Raw genomic sequence first — 19,741 nt, forward strand, 5'->3', positions numbered from 1 at the left:
GCCCCGCCGCCGCGGACTACAGCTCCCGGCAGCCTCCGCGCGGCGGGAGGGCTGTACATCCCGGCATGCACTGCGCGCCGCCGCGCTGAGCTGGGGAGCGGGTGTCATGGCGGGTGTTCCGCCTCCGCCCCCGAGCGCTGTGCCGCCCCGCCCGGTGTCCGCCCCCGCCCGGTGTCCGCCGCCTTCAGAGAGCGAACTCCCCGTGAGTCAACGCCCTGCGTGACTAGGTGAGCGGGGAGCCCTCAGGTTTCCTGTCAGGCCCCGCTGCGGCCTCCTCCAGCCCCCCCCGGCACCCCGCAGGCACACACACGCAGGTGTGTGTCTTTGGCAGATGCTGCAGAAGTTGAGTTGCCAGTCGGGTTACTGTCAGCTGGGTGAGCGTTTGCACTGGGGTTTTGCTGCGCCACAGTGTAAAACCGCAATAATCGCTAACTGCGATAACCACTTACCAGCCCCTGCTTCACAGATGGGGAGGATTTGTGATGCCAAGAAAACAAAGTGTGTCCCTGAAGGACAGCTTATGCACTGAGTGCACCGGCAGAGAGAAACGGAAAGAGAGGTCTGTTCTGTTGCCCACAGTAAAGAGGATGTGAAAAAGGCTGCAGAATTATATGTACTTTCCACTAAAAAGCAGTAGAAGGAAAAAGTGATGCTGCTGCCATCAGACTGAGAACAGTCAATTGCAGATTATTATAGAAGACACAACCGAGAAACATCTCCAGAGCTGTTTGATGCCTCAGAAACCAACAGTTAGTCTTTTGCGCAGCAGAAAGTTTCTGTGACTGTTACTTTTAATGATAAGTCTATGCTGCTCACTGATGCTGCATACATGGAGACACGCCTTGACCTGAGACTTTCTTTGGGCTCATTTTACCAGTACAGTCCTTCAGCAGCACTTGAGGGCACAGGGTTCCATACCACTATTCTTAAAGTAATAACAACAAGATGTTTTTCAAAAGGCACTTAATTAAGAGACTAAGACTCCCCAAACATCCTACTAATCCTGTATACAAGTACAGGCCAACAACTTCCTGCATGGTTGCCAGGCAAGCAGAAATTTTCTTGCATAGAGCTGACTGCACTGATCACAGGGGTTGGAAACACTGGCTGTATGTGGCATGTTTGCCATCAGGGCATCAGACTATGTGTTGAGTCTCACATTAAAAAGGTTGGAGAAAATCAAGTCATCAAGACATATTGTAAAATCATTGTTAGATGATCATGCCTGTTAAAATGGAGCATGCAGGTGAAGCTGACAACTGTAATTTAAATCAGGAATTAAATGATTCTTCTAGCTCCACAGGTCAGAAATAGCCTGGATGTTGTTTAACGGTGATTTTAAAAATTTCTTCAGAAGATCCTTTTCCCCTGCTTCATTACGTTGCTTTGCGTAGGTTACTTATAGACACTGTTTACTTAACTATTGTCAATGCCCATTTCAATTTAGAAAGCATATAAAAAGTCATTCCATCAAAAATAAGCCAGATCACACAGAGCCTGTAGTCACACCAGATGTGTTAGCTTCTGGGACTGTGCTGAGACTACACTGGAGAGTAATCCTCTAGCGTAAAATTTGAGGAGTGCCAATAAGTCAACAATTTGAAATGTATGACAGTATGTATGTATGTATCCTTTTGCTGAACAGTAGGAGAATTTGGAATCTCCCAGACCTGATTGCTGTTTGGGGAAGATTTGGGTGACATAAAGTGAGTTATTGACTCATTGTAATTTCTTTACTCATTAAACCTCACAGAGAAGGCAGAATTGGAAGTTACTGGTAGATGCCACACAATTTAATGTTAGGACTAACAAGCTCTTTTTAATAGAGGTAGTGCCTGTGCCTTAGAACAACCTTCCAGAGGAAGCAGAGAGCTCCTTTGGAGGAGGCACTCGAATAGCTCACCTGTTTCTGGGATCAGTGCAGGTGTGATATTCCCCAGCCCACAACATACAGCCTGTACTAGACAGTCCCCTCTGGCTTTAAATCTGTGAGTGTGCTTAGCACCTGATTCTTTGGGTGTGGTTTCTGTTTGGTAATTGTGACACCTCCTCCCAGGAATTCCAGCCAGGATGTCCAGCAGGTATCATCATCTAGTTTGCAATTCCCCCACAATATCTCATAACAGGGATTACTGGGCAGCCCAGCTGTGAAGTCTCATTTTTGCCAGGAGACAACTGGTGCTCAAGAAGAGCCAGGAAAAGCCCAGGAAAGAACCAGCCCTAACATTTACTACAGCCCATGGGTGCTTTAGACACACAGTCTTCTTACAGTGGGTGCAAACGCAGCAGGGCTGCAGCTATACAGTACTTTATACAGGTAAAGTGGAAGTCCTTTGTAACTGACAATGCCACAAGGAAGCTTTGGCACACGGCTGGATGCTGACACAATCTCAAGAGCCAGGCAGGAAACCAAGAGCTGATGTTTGCATGGTTGCCTTGTGATCCCTGCAGCATTTCAGCCATTTTGAACACAGAAAAAATTACTCTTCACTATGAGAACTTTTACCTGTTTTTCTGTTATGCTGAGCAGCAGACAGCTGGAGTCCTGTTTGGATAATAAATGCAACCCATGGATGTGGTACAATCTGGATTTTGTCTGATTTCCACCTGTCACGAGGGCAGGCAGCATCTGCCACCTTTGCAGTTGGCATATTTGTTTTGGGTAAACAGAACATTTGTTTATCAGTGTGACACAGTCACCAGATGGAGCTGTACTATACAGCATCACAGGAATTCGGTTTAAAGTGGGGGTTTTTTTAATACATCTTTTATTTGACACCTCTATTATTAGTATTTATTGGACATCTGGCTATAGCATCTTCCGTTTTGAAATGTAGCCTGACTTCAAGAACCTCAAGTCCCATTTGTCATTAGTCACTTGTCATCTGGAGGAAAATGCATAAATTACCAAATCTGTGGCTCCAAGACTCCATGTCTGAACTTACACTGCACATGGAGAACACAAAGGAGAAAGCGGGGTGGAACTCAGCCTCCAGCACCATGGTCGTGACCTTCTCCTGCTTGAGGGAAAATCTCTCACTAGCTGAAGATGTCCTGTGACAAGAACTGAGCCATTCTCTCTTACCCAGTTGAAAGCAGCAGGAGGAACATCCAGGAGCACGTTATTGGCCTCATTTTAAAAGGGAAGAGATGCATGAAGAGTGTAAATGGAGAGAACGAGGCCTTATCAACAATCAGTAGTACAGGACAGAGCAGAGGCCAAAAAGCCTCAGCTCTCTCCTCTCATTCTTGTTTTTCACAATAATACTCCCAGCAAGATCTGTAGTTCTGCAGTAAGGCCTGGATGGTATTGAGGTGCAGGTGCCCCCGGCACAGAAGGGTTTGTACATGAGGAGTTAGTTGTGTTTTGGGTACCGAGGATATTACATTTGCCACAGGGATACTTGCTAGGGAGTATTTATTTCAGTGAGCGAGCATATGGAGTATGTGGGCAGTTAATGAAACGTGGGAGTGTTCCTGCTGCAAGGAGGAGGTTCTGCATGAGGTCGTGGGTATGGAAATATGTACTCCTGCCCAAGGGCATTCGCAACACAGTCCCTGGAGTCTTGGTACGGAGCTCCCCCTCTCTGGAGGCAAACCCTAAAACAAGTTATCCTTTTGCTCATGTTGCAAAGCCTACTGAAGGCCAAGGGTGAGGGAAGTCAACTTTTGACTGGCAGCCTCAGCACAGCTCCCGGAGAACACCGAGGGAAATGTGGACAGCGATGCCAGGTGACCACAGTCAACGAGGGAAATGGGTACGGATTTTCCTTTCACCACGTACTGCCTGGTTTCTGAAGGAAGCCCAGCCTCTGCAATCACGCTGTCTGCCCATCTGCGCTCTCCTTTACTATCTCTGGAACTCACTGACTGATTTCAACCAACTATGAGCAAGAGGTAGTGATTGCAAAGATAATTAGCATCCCTTAAATTTAATAAAGAGTGCCAAATGAAAGAAACGCCAGTGAGCGAAAAGCGGTAGATCCCAGCCCTGTTACAAGTCATTTAGCAGCAGCCAGCTGACCACTAGGTACCTATGTTGACCCACCAACAATACACACAGCTCCAAAGAATGCAGATAGGGTGAAAAAAAGCCTTCACCACATTCCTTGTTCAAAAAACAAATTGTTAATTTCTCTTCTGAATTTCTGACTCATGCAATTCTGACCAAATCTGGAGAAGACAACAACTCTGAAAAACACCCAAAGAAAACATTAGTAGTCATACTGCTCTGTTTTTATGTAGCAATTGTAAGCCTAACATGATGTTTTGAAATAGGAACCTGGTTTGAACTCTGCTGTTTGACGTTTGGAGGCAAAATTCTGTTAAAAAACAGCCTGCGTCGGTTTAGCTTTTTGCAGAACAGGTTAGTTCTCTTAATTCCACTGGGGTCGCAGGCAAAGTCACCTCGCCTTCAGCATCTCGGCTGAACCCCCTTCCCCTGCAACACCCCGGCCAGCGCACGGCTTCGTGCCCCGCGGCACCGCTGCCGCGTCCCCCCCCGCCCCGCCACCGCAGCCCTCCCAGGCCGCTGAGGCAGGGCGGCCCTCACCCTTCCCCGCTGCCGCCTGTCCCTGGAGAAGCCGTCCCGAAAGCGGCCTCCGGCCGCCCGCGTACAGCCGGTTACCTGCGGGCCCCGCCAGCGCCCGCTGCAGCCCGAGGCCGTCCCCCCGGAGCAGGCTCTGAGGGGAGCGGGCACGGGGGCCCATCCCGCAGCACCTCGACAGCCGCCGGGGCGGGCTGCGGCACTGCGGGCGCCGGGGTTGGCAGCTCGGAAGGCGACGCGGGGGGACGGCACCGGGACGGCACCGGGACGCCCCCCGCCCCGACCCCCCGCTGTACCTGCTCCTCCCAGCCGGCAGGGGGCAGCGCGCCGGTTCTCGAGCGCGGGGGGGTGGCAGAGGGGAGGCAGCGCCTCTCCTCGGCGCAGGCGCCTGCTGCTGGGGCTGAGGAGAAGTTACTGCGCATGCGCAAGGTACCAATGCCTGGGCGGGGTAGACCTGCGGCGCATGCGTGCGGCTCGCTCGGCAGTGGCTGCGGCCGTGAGGGGAGGCGGCGGTGGTCCTGTGGGCAGTCATGAGCGGCTTCGGGGCTGCGGCGCCGCTTTCGGGCCCCTCGGCTACGGCGGGGGTCCGGAACGGCAGCGGCGACAGCCTGGAGAAGATCGACATGTCCCTCGGTGGGGAGAGCGCCTTGGGCCCGCCGCTCTGGGGGAGAGGGTGGAGGGGCACGGGCCGAACCAAGCGCCAGGGCCGGGGGGGGTCTGGGCGGAACGAACCAACGGGCTTTGCCGGGCGCAACCAACGGGGCGCGTGGGGAGGCGGCGTGCGCCGAGTCTGGCGGGGGAAGGGGCGGGCAGGACCCTACCACAGCTCCGTCGCGGCGGGGGGACGCGCGGCAGCCGCGGGGCCGGTGGGCCCGTGTTGGCGGGAGGCGAGGCCCGGCCGGGGCTCCCGGGGCTCTGGGCCCGGCGGGCACTGTCTCTCGCTGGGGAGGAGCGGGGCTCAGCGGGGCGGGTCCCCTTTGTTCCAGCTGGGTGTCCGGAGCAGGCCGAAGACCTGGGCGCTGTGTGCGTTTGGCACCAGTCAGGCCCGCGGTGCCCGGGCCCTTTGCTGGGTGGCCCTGGGGGAGCGTCCCAGGGCTCTGAATGGCCGGGCAGGGTTGGGAAGGCCGCAGCTCAGCCGGCCTTGCCTTTTTTTTTTTTTCTTCCCAGGCTTGGAAGTCGTTAATGGGAAGTCTCCTTTGTAACCCCTCTGCGATTCTTTAGCAGTTAGATGAAGCATGATGTTGTTAGTACCGCGTAGTTTCCTGTGCCAATCCCCCCTGTCCTCCCATCGGGTTTGTGTGTTATGAAGTTGCACAGCCTCAGTACAGATCTGTAGAGCTGAGAAACTGACATCCACTAGGTATCTAGAGATCTAGATTTCTAAGGCATATCTCAGAGGAGCTCTGCTCTGGACCTTTGCACTGAGTCCCCTCAACAGTTGGGGACAGATTTGGTGTGTTCCTGGAGTGCATCTTCCAGTTTAGTTTTACCCAGAAAAATTACTTTTGTGCAGTCCGTGCTACTGGAGCATAGTAGATGGGTACTATCAGGAGACTTGCTTCAAAAAGTGAAATCACAGTGTGAACTAGAATCTTAACGGTGGACTCGGCTTTTGTGGACCACCTGAAAATAGGAGGATTTGTAGAATTTTTCCTTCTGTAAATGAACCGGTGGAGCTCTTTGTTTTGACGATGGGGATAACTTGTGAAATGATGTTTAGGGTTTGAATGTGGAGTAGCATTACAGCGTTCATATAAATCTATCTTTACTTATAGCATACTGAATCTTTGTTTCCAAGGTTACCAAGATTAATAGAGTTATTGATTCTGAGTGGCCAGTTCTTTTTTCATGTTTTCTAATGTTTCTTACTTAGACAAATTAACCTTTGTTTAGCCACTACTATGTGTCCTGGACATAGACTAACAGCAGATTGCAAAGGACTGCTGTGGTGTCATGGTGATGTTTTGTTTAAGATGCTATTGAGTGGGTGTGTCCCTTTTTTCCCTGTACAGGTAACATTGCGTGAGGACAGTGTCATCCATCGCTACTGTCCCCAGGTCAAAGCTCTATGGTCTGGTGTAAGTGAAGATAAAATGCAGTCCCATGTATGTCATTATATTAAAAAAAAAAAAAGACACAACATTAATGTAGGAAATCTTAAGATCTAGATCTTAATATTGAGTATTTTCTCATGTAGCAATAAAGATTAAATCCATTTTTGTTGCTGGTGTGTTACATGCAACTCATCTGAAGCTAAGCTTCCAGTTTCATAATGTTGCCAGATTATTTTGCTGTTCTAGGTGTAGTTTTGATCTGCAATCTCAGGCAAGACAGGAGAGTGCTTCAGTGTATCTCAGCTAACAAATGTGTGATGTTCCAGATATTCTGTTATTTGGGAAAAAGAAGCATAGCTGAAACTTAAGTTCTTTTGTTTGAAAATGTGTAATCTTGTGTGCAGCAACAGCTAACTTGCAAAAATGGGATTTAAGATGGAGCAGATGAACTGTGAAGCAAGGATCCTTGCTGTCTGAGCGTGTGGTTTTGTATCACACGTATGTAGGAATGGAAGCAGCCATTACACAGAATTACTATTTTGCTCTAACAGTTTTGGAAGTTTTAGTTTCTGTTGAACATCACTTTATTGGTGGCACTAAGTTCAAATAATGCTCCTGGCTGAACAGTGCTGTTGGCAGTGATCGTTTCTGCTATTTTGGACCAGTGTATAACTTTGAAGTGGCTTTGGTTTCTTTTGTTGTACAAAAAGGTTAATTTGGGAATGCTTGCTCCAGGGCTGATCCCTTTGGTACAGAAGATTTTATAGAAATCAAACCCTGAGTGACCTGTATCAGTATTCCTTACCCTAATAGATTTTTTTTTTCTGAATATTCTATCGTTTTTGCAGCAAAGCAAGCTGATTTTCTCTTAGATTTTTTTTTTATGCTGGTTTCGCTGTTCTACCCCATCCAAGTCCATTTGATCTCTGTTAAACACAGTAACCCCGTTTCCATCTCTTCCTTGTCTCAAAAAAGGATGTCCACATGTTTATGGTAGATCTCTACTGAAACATAACGTTTTTATCGGTTGTGCTCTCATGATCTAGAAGTAATAAACATAATTTGACACTTTTCTTTATGGTGTTTTTATAAACAAGCTAACAGTCAATAAAAGCATGTCACAGACGTTTCGTTACTCCTATCTCCAAAGCCACCTACCTGATCAGTGGAGGAAATCAAACTGCTGTGGCACGATTTGCACTTGACAGACCTGCTGTTCGCTTTTCATCAGTTTATTATCTTACACGTATTCTTAAATCAAAGAAATTATTTGTTTGACATTGCTTCCCTGAACGATAGATAAGATGATTGCTTTGGATTGCAGATACCTGGGGAGAGAAGTCTTGCTTGCTTTTTTCCCCATCATCTCAACCTCAGTGACCACAGGAAGATAACTGATAGGCTGAGTTCTCTGTGTGATTTTGTTGTTGTTGTTGTTTTTGTTTGGTTGGTTGGTTTGTTTTGGGGTTTTTTTAGTAACTTAGGATGAAAGGACCGAGGCTTTAATTGGCCATTTGTCGGGAATCTGCAAAGTCTGTTATTGAGATGGGATTACCTTGTTTTTAACGGTGTACAAAAACTAACGTAGTCCTTCAGTGCCAGGATCTTTCAAGTCTCTTGAGTGTTCTGCATGTATGCAACTGCTTCTCTTTGGCTAGGGCATTATGTTATAAAGGAAGTATTGTAAGACTAACAGAGACTGGATGCTTTTTGGAGAAATTTCTGGAACCTTAACCTGTATGTGCTGGCTTTACAAGATTAACTGGTCTGTTTCCCGTGACTCCAACCTGCTAGGATTTTTCTTCAGAACTAGAATATGTCTACAATGTGACAAATCTTTCTTTTTTTTAAAAATTTTCTGCTTACAGATGATATAATTAAACTGAACAAGAAAGAAGAGAGAAAACAGTATTCCCCCAAAATGAAAAGAGGACTTCAGCAGAATCCAACTCGACAGTTCAGGGCACCAGGTTCCAAGTGGGGAATGCAGCAGCAGAAAGGTGTGTATGCCACACGTAATGTGGATTGCACAGGATTTTCTTTTGAGCTGAAATGTAACCTAATGAAAATGTATGGACTGACATGGTCATCTCAGGTGTTTTTCAAATAGTGTCATATACAGTTTTGATTATAATTCAGTTCTTTGTGATCCATTTATGTTTGATTTTGGTTCAGTATGAGAACAACATTGACATGTTTGGCCAACGAGGAGCTTAGGTGCTTGAGGGACTCTTTTTGACTCTAGGAAGGATTTGCTTTCTTTCTGATTTTTTAAAATTTATTTTAATTTTGGAAATTGTTGATACTTTGTCCCTTCTCAGAAGTGGATAGAAAGTGTGCTTATGCCAAAGCCTGTGTATTGGGAAATGTGGAGGCCTTGCCAGACCTGACAGCTTTGTGCAAAAGAGGCAATGTATTTATCTTTGTTAGATAGAATTCTTCTAGTAGGCCTCCCCCAAACAGCTGTTACTGCAGGCTGTAGTGCTGCCTCTGGGATATATAAGTGGATGGTGCAGAGTGTCCGATTTGGCTTTTCTTGTTAAAACCTTGGGATGCAAAGGAAATACCATGTCAGCCTTCTTAAGCCAGTGTTGTAACAGTGGAATATAAAAGCAGGGAAAAAAAAAAATCATATATGCCCGAAGTGAAGAGAGGAAAAGTGCACAATAACAGCTTTACTGTGGATTCCCAGAGTAACTGTCAGGATTTTTTTTACAAACAGAAGTCATATTCTAAAGTGGTTCCCAGGTTTTAGTCATGGCCAGCACCTGCTTGAAGCATACACTGGTTTTGCTTATGTTTAGTTTTGAAAAGTTCCTTTTTAGTACTGGATTATCAAAATATGGAGAAATACTGTCTAATCAGAAAGCTTACCACCTCTATCCAAGCTAATGAAGTGTTTAAGTTAACACAAGCGATTTCTTGTTTAGTAGTATTTGTTTAAAATAAATACACACCTATCTGGTGTATTTACAGTGATGCCCATTTCATCTTCTCGTTGTTTAATATTTGTTATAGCAGCAGCTGGTAGTTGGTATCTTAGATACAAATGTCTTTGGGGATCAGTGGAATGTCAAGGCTCAGAGGAGTTTTGCTTTTTATACAGGCCAACATAGCAGTGTTACTTGTTTTGTTCTTCTTTAGTGAACTGGTGACAGTGCAGGAAAATATTTTATGTGAGCCCAAGTGTAAGAAATATTTGTGTCGGTGAAAGAGTAAGTGACTTTTAAGTTGTAGATTATCAAACATGTAGGCTTCTGTTTATTACTGCAGTTGTCAAATGTAATTGTTCATGACCCAAAGGGCATAAAAGAAGCAAGTATTAAAATTTAGAATTTTAAGAGAAACTTGAGCTGCAAATGTAGAAATCTGAATACAACTGTCTTGGCAGTTGCTTTTCTCTCTTGGAACCTTCCCTCCTTATTCCTAGAACAACGGCAGGGAGGCGAACATTTTTTTGTAAAATGGCCAGATTCATGATACGTTGAAACGTTGTGGATAACTTTAACTGCTCCCTCCTATACAGTTCCACACGTTTTCTCCCATTGAAAGCAAACCTTGTTTATAGCGTTTTCTTGAGCAGAAGGTATCGTTAAATAGTTCTTCTGAGCATTCTAGTTATTAGTAGCTTATGACCAATAGATTTATTGCTGCTCCGTTGCCATTGAAGTTATTCTGATAAGTAGCAAATCCTCTGTTTGTGGACAGCTACAGAAACCACAGATGATCAACAGCGTTCAATTCCTTGAGGTTTTAGAAGTGGCTGCCAAAGAAGAAAGGAACTTGAGCTGGGACTCTTTTCAGCTTTTGGGGGGAGAAACAGAGAGAAGAGCATTGTTCATATAAATAAAAGTTGTCCTTGGTGATACACAGAATGCAACTGCACAAAACCCTGTGCAGCTTTGGGGTTGTCATTTATTTGAGCAGAGGTTGGTCCAGAGAGCTCATGAGCTCCCTTTTAGCCTAAGTAACCCTGTTTCTCAGCTTTTCTATTAAAAAAAAAAGAGCATTTGCTGCCCATCCACAAAACGTGGGTACATAGCAGTTTCTCGATGGGTTTATCTTAAGCTGGGTTCTGATCCGTGACTTACTTCATGTGATGGCTCCTGTCTCATGAAGAAGCACAGATTTATTATTGATGCTATGAAATGAGAGATGGCAAAACTAGATGTGTCTGTTGCTGTAGAGCTGACTCCTTAGTCTTAAATTTATCTTGTGATCTGAGGTTCTAGAGGAGATGATACTTGGGGATAAAACTGAAGTGTGGTCTGTATTCATAGCATGAAGCTAAATGGCTCCAGACAGGGTTAGCCAAACCCTTGTAACTGGAGATTTGAGATGTTTGTACTACAGAGCTCAGGCTTACAAGCCTTTTATATTCAAAGGCTGCTTTCAATTCTCAGTTCCGTCTGGACTGCCATGCAGACTTCTAATTGAAAACACTTAAAATGTGATGTAATTCATACGTTGTTTAATATGGTTTTGTGGGCAAATTGCTGTGGTTTTTTTTCCATACGTCATGTCTTGAGAACCACTGATCTAAATAAATAAGCTTTGAAGTTGTTTGTTTTTTTCTTTAAATCAAACTGGTAATTTAAAGTTTGCTGAATGGGTGGGGAGCTGTTGTTTGTTGGTTTGCTTTGGATTTGTATTATTCAGCACTTGATGAAGTTCAATTTCAGAGTATTTTGGTAGTTTTCTATGCTGAAATAACTCTTAAGTTGTCCCTGTAGACATGTCAAATAACAAATTTTCAACAGAAATTAATGCAACAAACTAGATCAAAACTGTGATCTAAACGAGAAGTTGATTATTGTGTGCCAGGGCTTGGGCCAGACCTGCTAAAATAACTGAAAGACTAAATTGTTTTCAAGAGTAGTGATAGTTTCTGCTCTAAGGCTTGAAGTGTGCAGCCAAAGCAGTGCCTGAATAGCATCTTAAAGCAATAAGCTTTTCCTTTCAACAAAAATTGCTGAGCTCTTCATGCTTGTTGCAGATTACGGTAAAAATCGTTTGGGCCGCAGAAAGAAGATAGCGGGGAAGAAGCGTTCTTACGGAGTTATAACTGGCTTGGCAGCCAAGAAAGCAATGGGTTCCCACAAAGGAATTAGTCCTCTGAACAGACAGCCACTTAGCGAGAAGGTAATTAATGCAATTCTAGTGGTTCGTGTAAAAACATTTTAAAAATGAAACACAATGGCTTCAGAACAGTGCTCCTGAAATATGAGATGTGGTGCAACCTTTTATTAAATTGGAGATGTGTTAGCTGAGTTTTTGTTTGTTTTGAAGCAGGTGGTTAATGACAAGATTTGAGAGGTTTTTGACACCTGGTTGGGTTGCAAGTCATGAAAACTGAAGTATATTAATAGAAATCTATTCTGTGCAAGTATGGAGGTAGTTGCTGTATTTTTACACAAAAAGCTCACTTACTGGGATTTTTTGGTTTTGCATTGCTTTTTTACCAACCAGTGATTCAGCCAACGTGTGTTATGCATGTGCCTGTTACAAAAATGGAAGTTTTGCAAAATAACTAACCCCATTAGTTGGCACCCTCTTCTGCACTCCTCCAGTAGGTTGTTGCCTGCTCCATCTCACTCAGTATTGTAGAACAGGGATTGCTTTTGGGTTTGTGAAGAAGAGTGATTTTAAATAGGTGTGGAGCATGTATTTTCTCAGTTTAGGAAGATATATTAATCAAAAAGTAACTGCTAAGGGGAATGTAGAATTCATAAAGGTATTTTCAAATTATACTAGACTGTAAAAGGTAGGCAAATCCAAATGCATTCTATATGCAGTTTGTAAATGGGAATTGAAGGAAAAGTGTTTGTGTGTATACAGTATACATATCTGCTATATATATTTATTGTTTTTTAAGAACGCACAGCGGAATTACCCAGTTTTGAAAAAGAAAACAAACCTGCAGAGACAATCTGAAATGCAGAGAAAACAAGCTCCAGCCCTCAGGAGGCCTGCCCTGCTAAATAGAAGGTAAAATACCAAGTTTGCTTTCTGAACTCTTGTTGACAACTTTCCATAGCAAGTCTCATTTGACAGGACTGAGCTCAAGAGAAGACGGTAGGTACTTGCAGTAGAAATATGGTCAAGACTATCGTGTGTATGAAGTTCTACAAATCTGGAAGCCAGGCATAGGACAAACATGGTCTTGATACAAAGCCAGATATTTATTACCATGTAGAACACTCAGGAAGCATCTCTATTTGTGAGCACCTTGTATTCTGCCTTCATTTAGATCATAGGCAGCCTATATGGAAATAGCCAACATGGATTTCTGTAGCTTTGAAGTGGCAGTAATGTTCTAGTGAACTTTCTAAACAAAATGCCTTTGTGGAACGTGGTGCCATCTTCAGTTTCATGGAAGCTATTGCATGTTTTATTGGTGCTGCAATTAACATGTCAGTTGTGATCTGCATCTTAACTGGTCTCTATGATGCGAATTTTCACTGTGACTATTGTGGAAACCATAAACAAACTTTCTTTATACATTTCAAGACTGTTCCTTTTTTTCATCTAACCAGCAATGCTTGAAGTGCCGAAGGATACTGACCGAAGTAAAAACCAGAATTAATGACCATAGTGACCTGTGGCATAGGAGTGCTAGGCTTTCATGTAACAGAAGTGATTTCTCCGTTTATGACTGATGTGTTTTGTTCCTAGTAGATGAGAAGCTTATTGCAACCGAAATGTTCAGCTTCAAAGAGGCAGCATTGCAGGCGTCCTTAGGGATGTACTGGCAATTTCCTGACTTTCATAGTGGTCTCTCTAAGATGTTACCTGTGGGGCCTTTGATAATTATATTTTTATAAATATTACAGGAATAACACACCGTCTACTTTTGCTCGAATTGGAAACAAACTAAATCAGCAGAAGGACACTCGTCAAGCAACTTTCCTGTTTAGAAGAGGCTTGAAGGTAATAAAAGTTACTGAAAACAACTACAAAATTGTGCCACAGGTTCTAAGCTAACCTATAACACTGGTGTTAATGAATTGACTTTGAGTATCAGATCTGAGTAGAAACATGAAGTGGACCAGAAGATAGGCACAGGTTCTTCTGGGGAAATTTACTTGTCCTCTTCAGTTACCCTGTAACCCATTGAGTCTTGCTTCCTGTTCCAGTGTAGCTGGACTTTTCAGAGGGGACATAGAGCTTGTCAGAGGTTTGGGAGTAGTTGCAAGGTACTAATTTTACTTTTAAAATAAATGTTAGAAAGCACTGTGCAGCTTTTAACACTTTCCTTCGGGTGAAGGATCGACCAGAGCCATATTTCAGAATCTGATTTGTTTGGTTGGTTTTAGTTATTTTGAGGTCATTTATTTTAGTTAAGTAAGTTACTGTTTTAGTTACTTAAGGATTTTCTAGTTATTTTGAGTAAGTTCAAGAGAATAGGGAGTGTGCGGTGAATGATAGTGATGTTCTCGGTTTTCGTGCATGCCCTTGTTCTACATGTGCCATCATTGTGACTGTAAGTAGCTCCCATCTTCCATCAGTGTGGATTGCAGAATTACAGACAGGAGCAGGAGGAAGAAAAATAAAACCAAAGTCCTTTGAAACAGGAATGGGTCTTAGTGGCGTATTGGATATTACGTACATTAACATTGATTAGTTTAGGAACTAGCCAGATTTTTCATGCTGGCCTGGTAACGCTTTGGTGTATCTTGGTAAAGTGTACGTTTGCTGACTTAAGTCCTCAAAAATGTTTCCATCTCTTCATTGGTTAAGTTACTGTCATTGACAATTTTGTTTAAATCATTTTGTGTTCTTAAAGTAATTTCTTTCCAAAGTCTTACAACAGTAATAGGATAGTCATCTTTCAAGTCCCTCTGAAAGTACAACCCCATTTGTGCTGAGTGTACAAACAGCTTTAAACTTCTGTTCTTGAACTGCTGTATTTCCAGCTGCTACAATGGGAATTGAAACAGTATTCAAATACAGTGTCCGGCTTTGTGTTTTCAGGTGCAGGCCCAAGTGCAGTCAACAGATGACCTTGATAATCAGACAGTAAAGAGAACTCGTCAGTAAGTATTTAATTTGGAAAATTTCAGTTTGGTTACTCATATGATTCTCATTTTAGTTCTGGCTTCCAGGTTATGATAATTGAATGGGATTTTTTTTCCCTGTAGGCATCTCATATGAGTGACAGTGATCTCTCCCTATTCTCAGTTGTTTCCTAAATTATCTTCAAATTTAACCAGGGGGAGATTGTTTACATAAGATGCATAAGATGGTAGCTTCAGAGGATCAAACTAATCTCTACCACTCATGAATACCACGTAAACTGGAAGAAAAATTCAAATGTCAATATTCTCCTGAGCTCTTGATGTAATTTCCATTTTATTTAATGTACATATAAGCCTATCAAGCAGTTTGGAAATAAGCAAGGCAGGTCACAAGGTGGACACTCAGCTCTTCCTCCCACGCGGACCATTTTGACCCCATTTCAGCAAGGAAACGGTATGTTTTAAAGAAGTGAACATTTCAGTCAGTGCTGCGGTTCTGGCACACCTTGCCACACATGATCCAGCGCTTATCTGAATAAGCTTAGATATTGTAAAAGATAAAAGAATCAGTGGCCAAGCTGCTTTTAGATTGTTTGACTGCATGTGGTCTTTGTACTGGCCTATATTCTGAAAGCCTATACATTCTTTAGTAGCCAGTGTTTTGGATACACATTTAAAGATATGCCGACTGAAATTTCTGCAACGTTTTTGGAAGTGATTTCTGTGTTTTCAAACTAGATGGCGAACTTCTACCACAAGCGGAGGGATTCTGACTGTATCCATTGACAACCCGGGAGCAATCATAACCCCAATGTGAGTTTTCAAAAAAATTCTGAAATGTTCTTAATGTAAACTGAAGTGGCTCTTCTGAGCCATTTAGCAAGTTCCTTGCAGATAGTATTTCAGTTGGTCTCAAGGTGACAGCTTCTTGTGCAGACTTTTAAATCTGGTCCCTTTCTGAGTGTTTCTGAGCTGTGTTTGAATAGTGTCAATCGTATCACAGCTGGATTTCTTAAGGAATCTCCCAGTTGGGAGCTTGATGTGGTGTATGGAGTTGAAGAGTGGTGGGCTGGTAGATTTTCACCTTGTCTACCTCTTCCAAATCAGACCATACTGCAGTTGTTTTCCTCCCCTATCTGAATGAAAATTAATGAGCATCTAGTTGCTGAAGGATGGTAGTAGTTCCTTCCTGATTCATACATGTACTGCTAGAGCTGTGATTAAAGAAAGCATTGCTGCACTTGTCTTTAGGAAGTTGATGGTACTGTTGTTTCATGAGACGTTTTATTTTAAAAGTCTTGAGTAGCTTTTTTCATTAGTAATACTTTATCTGTAAGAAAGACTACCATTTTTTTTGTATTCAGGGGAATAATTAACTGCTAATTATGCATTTTTCAGTAGGATTGAGAAGTAAAAGATAAGATCACTTCCTGTCAGGCACTTGCTGTCTGACAACAATAACAAATGCTCCCCTTCTATAGTTCTGCCTTTTACCATCTTGAGTTTGCGCCCCCCAGCTACTCAGCCAGTCTGATCCAATGGCTTGTTGAAAAATTCATACCTCTCTCAGCATTAAGGGTGTATTGCAGAAAGCACGTATTCACTCTGTCGTTTGTAACGTTCTTCTTTCACAGTTCCCAGAAATTACGATTAACTCGTACTCCTGTGCCACCATTTCTGATGAAGAGGGACCAATCTGAAGAGAAGAAGATTCCCAAAGGGGTTCCATTGCAGTTTGATATTAATAGTGTTGGAAAACAGGTAAATGCAGTTTCTTTCCTTAACTGTGGAAGTAGTTTCAAGGCAAATAAAATCCAGTGATCCAGGCACTTTCCTCCTAGACTCACTGGTGGCAGAAAGAGGGAACTAGCGACTACTTCTTGTTTCCACTTCCAGTTCTTCCACTAACTTGATACATAACTTCAAGCAAGTAACTGAACTCGCTGTTCCTGTTCCTCTAGTTCATGTCTTGCATGCCCACATACTATAAATGGGAGTTAAATTGTTGAATACTTCTAAAAGCCTTATGGTGTTACTGCTGTGTTTGAGTAGCAAGTGTGCGTAATTCAGGAATGAGCTTCTGTCACTTGTGTAACCGGTATGGAACTGTGACAGCTGAATTTATAAGGCAACTGTTGCTATGCATGTAGGAAAAAAAAATCAGATATGGTGACATAAGGGTTTGAAAGATCAGCAATTTTTCACAAGTTTCATGAAGACAGGCGATTTGGTGCAGGAATCTTAGTGCTGTCATTGAAGGAATTTTACAGGGTGACAGAGTTGGATGCTGTTCTTGTGATCAGCTCCTTAGTGCCAGCTGCAGAAAACTACATGGGGTCTGGATTTGTTCCTTCCATGAATAAGCAGTATGTCAAAAATCATCTACTACTATACTGTAAAATTAATTGAACTTTCGGACTCTACTCCAGTGTCCTGCTTCAACAGGATGGACTGGAAAGCAGCCTGCATTAACATGGTTAAAATGCTGCATTTTTTGAAGTTACATAGAATCTGTGTGGGGAAATGAATGTAGTGAAAGTTCTCTTTTCCAGTCTGTCTGTCCTCAGTTTGACTTACCATATTCTGAGCAGACTTTTCAGTCTCGAGGCTGTGTACCATGTGTTCTTAATGAATTCTGAGAAATGTTAGCTCTTGATGTCCAATCTGATTTTTAAATGATGCGGGAAATTGCAAAATCAAATTAAACTTCTTTTTTTTTTAATCTAAGTGTGGCAATTAAGAAGTCAAGCGATGATACAGAATGAAGAAAAAAATATTCTTGTCTCCATTACTTTGATTAAGTTAACCTAACATCTTTTAAGTTTGTGGTTAAATGACTTTATTTTTCAGACAGGGATGACACTGAACGAGCGTTTTGGGATCCTGAAGGAGCAAAGAACAGCGCTGTCTCAGAACAAAGGGAGCCGTTTTGTGACAGTGGGGTAACCTGGCAGATGGACTTGAGCACTGATCCCACCTACCTAAGAAACCGAGATAAAAGTGGGCAGAAGAATACAGCATATGTCACTGAAATTCTCTGGACTTCTTGCTAAGATGGTGGCAGAGCTATCTATTACTTTTACTTCCAATGGTAAAAGATATGATGCGCTGAGGGGGGAAAAGTGGGGAAACTGATCTGCTGGAGTGGCACCATCACCTGGTTGGAAAAGATTCTGTGGCCCAGCTGATGACAAACCCTGATTTTGGTTCATCTTGCAACCAAAACACAAACATGAATTTTAAAAGTTGGGGTTTGGGTTTTTTTGTTTGTTTAGGAGTGCTCAGTCTTTGTTCTTTTGCCCCTCTGTTATGGTAAAGATTGTGCGTTTCATTCCAAACCCCATTTTAGGGTTTTTTAGGGACTGCCTATGAACTTTCCTTTGGACTGCAGTTTGGCACAGAGCCTCAGTCCATGAATACTTTGGTAGTGATGTAGCGGCATTTTTCATGGGAGCATCGGTTGTATTTCTTTGTGCTTTTGAAGTTCAATTTTTTTCCTTTCTTGAAAACTAAATGTTTTGCATCCTTAACTTTCACAAATAAAGCTGTTAGCTGAGACCCGAATTATGTAATTGGGATGCAGACTGTTCTACTCTTATCCTTAAAAGCGGTCCAGATCATATGGGAGGAATACTGCAGAGGCAGTACAAGAGTAATTTATATTACAAATAGCTGAAGTTCATCATTCTCCTTCGTACATGGAGAATGTCTGTCTCCTATTTTTTCTTAAACTTTTGCTTTCGATTTCTTTTGTAAGTTTTTACAGAAACTTAATGCAATAACTTCACATTTTTTGAATAATTTCAGAGGAATAAATACAACAAGTTCACAAGACAGTCAGTGGTATGGTAGAATTCCTTCCCCTCCTGAACACAGGATTCTCATCTTGCATATCTTGCCCCAGGGGAGTTTCTCTGGTTCTTACAAATAGCTGGAGGCGAGGAATCTAATGGCACTTGTTTGTCTAAACCAAAGAGAGGTGAGATGTGAAGCAGATCAGTGGTCAGGCATCTTGAAACTGGGGAACGCTGCCAAGAAAAGCCCTCGGTTTGCGAGCGTGCGTGTGGCGTTAAGTGGGAGCGTGTAGCCACGTGCTTTAAGCTGAGCTTTGTGCATCAGAATCTGCAGGATGGTTACAACGGGGGCGTCCTCAATGGGAGTTTATATGAGCCCTAAAAATGAGGCACCTGCTCAGAATTGCTTCCAGACCAGGAACTGATGAACTTAACGCTGTTCTATAGCAATGAGATTTTGATAAAGTCAGGTAAAAGAATGGTCGGCTTGCTGCATCCAGAAATGTTTATGGTGTTTGAAGTGGGTTTATTTCCTTTTATTGTTCTTGAAGAATTTACATTTACCTTCTTACAGAGTTGGTTTCCTTGCGTTTTAATCTCAAATTCCAGGTTAACTAGCATTTACCGGGAACTTCAATGTTGAAGAGCATTTGACAGTAGAAGGGCTTTTGTTTCTGTAGCAGTTTTAAAGTCAGAGTGCATCCTGATGCTATATAGTACTTAAACCCTTATTTTTAATGTTGAAAAATACACCTTAGCAGAAGCAAACTAAACGTAATGGTGTTAAGGGGGTTTTTTTCTTAATTACTAGTAGGAATTTTTTTATTTTTTTTTTTTTTTTTTTTAGAAAAAAATGTCCCACTGTTAGAATTTCAGTAGATAGTGTTGTCAGTCATCCTGTTCAGTGTATACATTTTCCATGGGCCAGGATGCAACAAAAAATTCTTTTGCATCAACATAGATGCAAACCACTGATGCAATGCATCAAAAAATGCTAGTTTGTATTTAATGAGAAGATGCTTTACACTGTACCTTTTGGTATTTTTTGGAGAAGTTATTACGTTTGATCTATTCTGAAGCTGTTAATTTTTTTTTTTAATAAAAAGTTACAGGTTTCATATTGTCTTGTTGCTGTTATAACCACCTAGGTGTTATATTGATCACATTAATTTTCTGGTATCTTTCAAGGGGTTATTAATGAATAAATTCTTAGTGTTCTGAAAAATATATCGAAAATGGCCTAAGTTAAAGTCAGCCTGCATTCGTTGCTCAGCTTAATATCCTGAAAATTAAGCACTTCTTGGAGTGACACCGTATAAGCTCACATCA

At 42.7% G+C, this 19,741-nt stretch overlaps 2 protein-coding genes across 6 annotated transcripts in view; one reads left to right on the top strand and one right to left on the bottom strand.

Annotated features, from left to right (window-relative positions):
- Positions 1-4,902, bottom strand: part of RUBCN (rubicon autophagy regulator) — a 32,330-nt gene extending 27,428 nt beyond the window's left edge. The window contains exon 1 of the mRNA XM_065640572.1: positions 4,843-4,902. The gene's annotated coding sequence lies outside the window, so the exon portion shown is untranslated. The remainder of the gene's footprint in view (positions 1-4,842) is intronic.
- FYTTD1 (forty-two-three domain containing 1) lies at positions 92-18,182 on the top strand. Of its 5 annotated transcripts, XM_065640578.1 has the most exons (11): positions 5,083-5,179; positions 6,559-6,651; positions 7,925-8,015; positions 8,469-8,600; positions 11,597-11,742; positions 12,476-12,588; positions 13,434-13,530; positions 14,575-14,636; positions 15,357-15,431; positions 16,253-16,379; positions 17,469-18,182. In XM_065640578.1, exons 2-11 carry the CDS (start codon positions 6,640-6,642, stop codon positions 17,562-17,564), a joined length of 951 nt encoding a protein of 316 aa, XP_065496650.1. In that variant the 5' UTR covers positions 5,083-5,179; positions 6,559-6,639; the 3' UTR covers positions 17,565-18,182. The 5 variants fall into 5 exon arrangements, with proteins under 5 accessions (XP_065496649.1, XP_065496645.1, XP_065496650.1 ...); XM_065640577.1 differs by lacking the exons at positions 5,083-5,179; positions 6,559-6,651; positions 7,925-8,015 and adding an exon at positions 92-227; XM_065640573.1 differs by lacking the exons at positions 6,559-6,651; positions 7,925-8,015 and having other exon boundaries at positions 5,007-5,179.
- The last annotated feature ends 1,559 nt before the right edge of the window (positions 18,183-19,741 follow it).

This window comes from Caloenas nicobarica, chromosome 8 (genome assembly GCF_036013445.1).
Source record: "Caloenas nicobarica isolate bCalNic1 chromosome 8, bCalNic1.hap1, whole genome shotgun sequence".
NCBI lineage: Eukaryota > Metazoa > Chordata > Aves > Columbiformes > Columbidae > Caloenas > Caloenas nicobarica.